Source organism: Tarenaya hassleriana, unplaced genomic scaffold (genome assembly GCF_000463585.1).
Source record: "Tarenaya hassleriana unplaced genomic scaffold, ASM46358v1 Cleome20, whole genome shotgun sequence".
Lineage (NCBI taxonomy): Eukaryota > Viridiplantae > Streptophyta > Magnoliopsida > Brassicales > Cleomaceae > Tarenaya > Tarenaya hassleriana.
Genome location: NW_010965373.1, coordinates 532,055 through 539,224, shown reverse-complemented (window position 1 = coordinate 539,224; position 7,170 = coordinate 532,055). Strand labels below are relative to the sequence as shown.

Sequence of the window (7,170 nt, the reverse complement as noted above, 5' to 3'; positions counted from 1 at the left end):
CCGAGTATTTAGACATCCTTGCCAAAAGAAACCGATGAACCCAACCAAAACATAACTGAACATGATGATAACCATGATTCTAACATGGACCATGACATAACTCTTTTGTTATGGGCCCTAATGAAGACTTCAAAAACATGTTGGATAGGCCCATACACTGTAATAGTTCGTGGGCCTTAATGTGATTACCCAATTTTATGCAACTTGAAAATGGATAGAAGTATGTTGCAATTTCGAAATTATATTATCATCCATGTTCTATAGTAGACTCCAAGGGATAATATTTTAAATGTAATATGTGTTTTTTTTTTATCATTTATGAAAATATAATAAAATAATGTTTACCTATCTCGTTAGTTTAGTTTGAAATAAATATCGCAAATAATAATAAAGCATACAGCAGAGGCGAGACGAAAGCCGTCGGATACACCTCCGCCAGAAAAATCTTATGAATGGACGGTTGATAATAATTCCATCTTATGGGTCCCACATGTTCGCACTAGAAGACAAATGCGTAATCCATCGTCCAATGACCCGCCGCAAGCGAGTGGCTTTGACGACATAGAATCTGAACCAGCAAAAAAGTGGCGATAAAGTATTTTATTATATATGAAAATCAAAAGAAGCTCATGTGAGGCGCGAATAATGAAATTAGCCACGCATTTATTTATATAGAATTTTGAACCGTCCCATTTATATATTTTCATCTTTATTGATTATTATTTTTCCATCTATCTAAAATGTTTTAATGGTTCCCTTTTATTTTATTGTGAAATTGCTATATCGCGTTTGACGGTTTTGCGCGTTCAAGCGGCATACTATTTTTACACGTGTACGATTATGGCTAAACTAGTATTAAGATAAATGTGTGTGTGTATATATTATATGTGCGTGTGTACGCGTGAGGAAAAAAAATGATAGATGACAAAAGATATAAAAACATATGGGCGCCGAACTCTTTGGCTACATATGACCAGTTTTTCTTCTCGTTGCTTTTCTTTTGCCGTTTTTCTGTAGCCTCTTTCGGCCTTTTCTTTGCTTCCATTTCCTCTTATTAATTTTCATAAATGATTTTATATGACACACACACACACATATATATATATATGTATATATATATTGCATGGAAAAGCTGAATGGAATAAGAATTTTCAATTTTCGGATCCAGTTGCCGCTGATATTTATTTTTTCAACTTCATAATGTAAAATGCGTATATATCATATTTACTCGGCTACAGCCAGATCGGTGCAAGTATTGCTGTCCCATTTGATTTCTAACTGCATGCATGTATAAATTGAATTAAATCATGGATTCTAAAATGCTTGTGACTTAGTTTATTAGGATAAAGTTTACGATATTGTGATGGATAAATCGGTGGGCGATCTTTCCAAGCGCCTAACAACTTGCAAAGATATATAATATATAAAAAAGATAGTTTATTTATTCATTGCGTAAACCAAACCTATCAATAAAACAGTTGTTTGGATTCAATGTGCAGATAAATTATAAACACGATGTTGCAGGCTGCAAGGAGCAGAGAGACGATGGCAATGGGATCATGCAGCATGCAGAGGACACGTGTGCATGGTGGACGTAACACGTGTGCCGGAATTACATGCATCCATGTGCTCTCCATTATCACAAATCGTGGTCTTCTTTATTAGCCCGACGTGGCTTAGGGTTCACCAAATTTCACCCCTCCATACATATATATATATACATCATACATGCATGCATTTATATATATATATATATATATATATATATATATATATATATATATATATTGTGCGTGTGTGTGTGGAACATGCCTCTAAAAGTGATTTATAAATGTGAAAACGGATCGGTATTTTTATGGATTTGGAATGCAGTAGGTCTATGAAAAAAAAACAAATAAAAAAGAATATACATTGGTTATAATGAAAAATATCAATTATATCGAATGATTGCGGAAAAAAACAAAAAAGAACAAGAGATGGTGATCAAAGAAAATAAAAGGACCCAACAGTTGGTGATCCAGTGGCTGAGAGGTGATAAAGTCATCCTCAAGGTCCTGGATTCGATTCTACTGGTGGGGAGAGATATAATTTCTGGACTAAAATGGTCTATATAAAAAAGATGGTCTCGGGTTTAGAGTGGATGTAGTCAGGTCGAAAGTACGAGAAACCATTCTGATTATTAAAAAAACTAAAAATAAAAATAAAAGGGCGCCAAAACTCAGAGACACTAACAATGAGTCCCAAAGGGCCGCGAGTTCTGTCTGTCATTTTATTATTTAATTTAGATATTTTTTTTTTCAATTCTACATTGTAAATTAAGAAATGGTGAGAAATAAAAGAAAAAAATAATGATGAAAGTTGTTTAGATAATGGAGTGGTCAAAGAAAGAACAGGAAGACCAAATTACGTAATAATTGAGACAGAGGAGATGGACACGTGGCAATCTTGGACCATTCCCAATTATTCCCTTTTTCAAATCCATGATTTTCTAATTTAGTGAAACCTTAATTACCATAAAAAAAATCATATGTTTCGGTGTTTGGATTATGCATTTAATTATGTCATAATGAAGCCTAAACATTGACCAAGACCCATCATTATCTTCTATCAGAATAGTTTGATCATTTCACCTATGATATTGTATAAGTTTGAACTTTAAATAAATAATGTCGAGTTATTTTAAACCAATTCATGTTATATATATATATATATGTAAAAAATATAATCAATATTTTATATATAATTAAATATAAATATTCTCTCTACTGCAAGAAACAAAGCGTATACGTATATGTTCATGTTATAGGAACCTTATACCTCTTCGTATCAATGTTTTAGAAAAAAGATAAAAATCAATATAATAGATATACAAAATATAAATTTAAAACAAAGGGAATGAATAAATAAAAGGAACGAATAATGGAGGGTGGTGATGAAGATCAAAGAGAGCAATGTGAAGATCAGTCACCGCCCATTTCATCCTATCAAAAGCTTCCACTTGCCCTTTCGCTGTCCCCCTTTAAAGTTATTTCATAATTTTGTTATACGAATTGTTTTCATTCATAAATCCTTGAAATAAAGGGATAAATTAACCTATTATTCAGGATAGCTTACTAATAAAATATTGAGAGTACAGTCCATATAATATCTAGGATGAACAATGGTTGTTGACTTCTAGACGAACATTTGCTTATTCATTAATTTCTCTTTTACGTAAATAAATATTATTGTTGATGGTTAACAAAAAAAATATATTATTGTCGATGAGTTAATCCATGCAATTTTCAAACTGTCTTTATCATTGTTTTGAAACTTTTTGAATTTTTATTTTTATTTTTTAATTTTCTGTTCCTAGACATTTTTTTTCAATATGTAAATATTATCCAAATAATTGTATGTATTGTATTTTAGAGCTTGTATACTTTTTTTGTATACACATCTACTAAGCAAATATTCGGATCAACGAGTTTTTTTTTTGTTAAAAAGATCAACGAGTTTCATTCATACATACAAACACAAGATAATTCAAACCAATATTTCATCCAAAGTATCCTTGTGGTAAATATTAGCTGTGACTTCAAATATCCCCATTTTGTCTAAATAAATTATCAAACCTCATACCAAAAAAAATAAATTATCAAACCAAATCTTATATTATGATCTAAGCATTTTCTTGGTTAAGTACGAAAGTCTCTCTGTCTGTCCATTTCCATCACTCTCTTTCCTTGGCCTCTATAACTGTGTCGTGACGTCTCTCTGTCTCTCTCTCTCTTCCAAGTTCTCTCTCTCTCTCTCTGAAAACCCTAGCTAGAGAGCAAAGTAAAACACGAGACCTCCACTATTTCCAAAGACTCGAATTCACCAGAGATAGCCATCACCCAAAGACTCCAAGTTATCTGACGAGAGAAACGAAAAAAAAAAAGAAAAGAAAAAAAAATCCGCGAAAAGGAACCCTATTCCAAAGATCGATGATGAACAACTTCGACTCTTCCTCTGCGTCTCTTAATAACGACTCTTCTTCGTCTTCTTCTTCAGCCTCCTCTTCTCACAAGAACTGGCTTGCTTTCTCTCTTTCTAACAACATCAACTGCTTAAACCCTTCGCAAAACCCTAATCTTGCTTTGCCCATTTCTTCTTCGCCTTCTTTGTCAGCTGATCATCGTCATCATCATCTCTCCCTCTTCCACGCTTTTGCCACTAACCCTGGTTAGTCTCTCTTTCCAAGCTTTTGTTGGAGCTCTTAGCTGCATGTTCTCTCTTTGTCGTCTGTAAAAAAGTGGTAATTCGGGATGCATTATTTATCTCTAGATTTGATTTTTTATAAGGTTTTATAATATCTATCCTATTATTGAGCATATTATGTTGGAGCTTTACCATAACCGGTTTATTTTATGTTTATATATACTTTGAGTTTTGTATTCTGTTTGTAAGCCGGGGTGCAACTTGTAAACCGTCGCCAGATAATTTAATTTCGAGGATAGATCCTGTTCTACATTAAAAGCGAGAGTTCTGTCTTGTTGAAGAATATCATTTATTCGTGGTCGATTAGAAAAAATGTTGCCTTTGCATGCCCGTAATATCATCTCATCGCTACGTACGTAAATCATCAGATGCACCCGTGAAGGCACAGCTTCAAGGACGATCGCGAGACGGGGCTTCAGGCGGCAGCGAGACTTCGCCGGTGATTCTCTCCGTTTTATCCGGCGGCCCTAAACTGGAGGATTTCCTCGGCGGCTCTAGAGCCACGACGGCGGTCCCTCCTCCGCTTACAACGCAGGTTCCACTGCAGCCTCCCGCTGGCGTTGTCTTCTCCGGCGAGCCTGCGCCGCCGTATGCGACGGAGATCTACGACTCCGAGCTGAAATACATAGCTGCTAGCTTATTCGGAAATTTCTCCGGCGGATCCACCGGACACTCGTCGGAGGGCACTATTGTTCATCAACAGCCGCAACAACAACAACAACAACAAAACCAAAACCGACGTGTGTCTGAGGCGTCAGGTCCGAAGAAGAACGTAGAGACTTTCGGACAGCGTACTTCTATTTACAGAGGAGTCACGAGGTTCGTATACGTACTTAGCTTCTGCATGCATAATTACATACACATTCTATTATATAGTCGTACGTGTTATTACGTGAATGGAATTGTATATCATATATATATATATATGTATTTTTATAATGTAAATCTTTTGATGCTGTTTTTCACATAAAAAGGCATAGATGGACCGGGAGATATGAAGCTCATCTGTGGGATAATAGTTGCCGAAGAGAAGGCCAGAGCAGAAAGGGAAGGCAAGGTAAATTTCATTTCTCTTGAATTCGCATTTATTTATATATTTATAAATTTAATTTCCCCGTCGGTCAAACCTAATGTCGCTTTGTGTTGTTCTCGTGTTTTTGGTCTGTGGCATGTACTTGGATGAATCATTACCCCCCGACCGTGGGCGATCTGAAATTGCCAAATCATTATATTTTCTTCAGTTTATTTAGGTGAGCCATCAATAAATTTGTATGCATATATGTATGTATATATATATATATATTCGAAATGGTTGTAATAATTGAAAGTAATTCATGTTATGTTCAGGTGGCTATGATAAGGAAGAGAAAGCAGCAAGAGCTTACGACCTCGCAGCTCTCAAGTACTGGGGTCCCACTACCACTACTAATTTCCCGGTAACTTTTAAATACGTTTGAAATTTTAGTATATTGTGTCATGTAAATAAATATAATGGAATATTTCGACCTTCTAGTCTCTACCATTTTACGTTTTTTTGAAATGTATATATAGATTTTTGCTTATGTACTACTACTAAATGCATGTGTATTTGGAATCAGATTTCGAACTACGAGGCCGAGCTCGAAGAGATGAAGCAAATGACGAGGCAAGAGTTTGTTGCTTCGCTTCGACGGTAATTTCGCGACATGATGATCCGATCGATGTAATTCGTTAATTTCACATATAACAAACTATATGATATTTTTATGGTTATATATCGTTTGCAGGAAAAGCAGTGGATTTTCAAGAGGAGCATCCATCTACAGGGGTGTCACAAGGTATACGTTAACACTAATCCGACATTCATGTCCAATTTTCAAAAGAAATTCCAAAATTTCCCCTACTTTATTCGAAAAGAAAGGCATGTATATTCTTTTTTTTGTTTGGCAAAAGGAAAATATATTTTTTGAAATAAAATTATATTCTAACAAAAAGAAATAAAAATGTATTACAATTGTCCGAATTGTTCACATTGTCCGAATGCAGACATCATCAGCATGGCCGATGGCAGGCTCGAATAGGACGAGTTGCGGGCAACAAAGACCTTTATCTCGGAACATTCAGTGAGTTTCACTCAAAAGTTATACAATCATATTTTGGAATATTATTTGTGTAAATACTTTGATACAAAATCTGCTGTATGTATATATATATGTGTGTGTGTGTCCATCCACATAAAATATGTATATAGTATATGGATTTAATATAACTATTTTTCTTTCTACGATTACGTACTTATTAGGCACTCAAGAAGAGGCAGCAGAGGCATACGACATAGCCGCGATCAAATTTCGCGGCCTGAATGCGGTCACGAACTTCGACATCAGCCGTTACGACGTCAAATCGATCGCGAGTTGTAATCTCCCCATTGGAGGGTTAATGGCCAACAAATCCAAGACATCTTCATCCGACAAGGCCGTAGATTTTCCGAATCCGCCGAGTCCCGGTCCCGTGGCGATATTCCCGACAGGAATCCCCGTCGTAAAGTCGGACTCTTCGGCTGATCATTATTGGTCTAACGTTTTAGGGTTTCAGTCAAACCCTAGAGGCGAGATTAGAAACGACATCATCAACAACTTCGTCGAAGAAGGGTGCAATGGTAATTCCACGTTGGGTCTGTCCTCGGGAATGGCACTGGCTCCGTCGACGACGACGATGACGACAGGTAATGATGTGAACAATGGTACTGAAGAGTATGGTGGGAACATGAACTGGATTCACGACAATGTTTCACATTCTTACCAAACTGCAAGATCGAATCTTTCCGGTTTGCAGACTCCGATTTTTGGAATGGAATGAGGTCAGCAGATCGAGGGCCAAAAAAAAAAAAAAAAAAAAAAAACGAGGGAAGGGTTGGACTCAATGGGCCTCTTTATTTTTTTTTTATAA

The 7,170-nt window shown here is 35.8% G+C and overlaps 1 protein-coding gene across 1 annotated transcript; it reads left to right on the top strand.

Annotated features, from left to right (window-relative positions):
- Positions 1 to 3,752: 3,752 nt before the first annotated feature.
- LOC104813520 (AP2-like ethylene-responsive transcription factor AIL5) lies at positions 3,753 to 7,123 on the top strand. The gene is made up of 9 exons (XM_010541130.2): positions 3,753 to 4,206; positions 4,611 to 5,061; positions 5,217 to 5,299; positions 5,484 to 5,492; positions 5,590 to 5,678; positions 5,841 to 5,914; positions 6,009 to 6,059; positions 6,268 to 6,344; positions 6,524 to 7,123. Exons 1-9 carry the CDS (start codon positions 3,969 to 3,971, stop codon positions 7,078 to 7,080), a joined length of 1,629 nt encoding a protein of 542 aa, XP_010539432.1. The 5' UTR covers positions 3,753 to 3,968; the 3' UTR covers positions 7,081 to 7,123.
- Positions 7,124 to 7,170: the final 47 nt, after the last annotated feature.

Excerpts from the sequence above, each read along its gene's own strand:
- LOC104813520 (XM_010541130.2), top strand. The coding sequence starts at position 3,969 with ATGATGAACAACTTCGACTCTTCCTCTGCGTCTCTTAATAACGACTCT. Across the intron at positions 5,062-5,216 it reads ATTTACAGAGGAGTCACGAG|GCATAGATGGACCGGGAGAT; the intron begins GTTCGTATACGT and ends TCACATAAAAAG. Across the intron at positions 6,345-6,523 it reads CCTTTATCTCGGAACATTCA|GCACTCAAGAAGAGGCAGCA; the intron begins GTGAGTTTCACT and ends CGTACTTATTAG.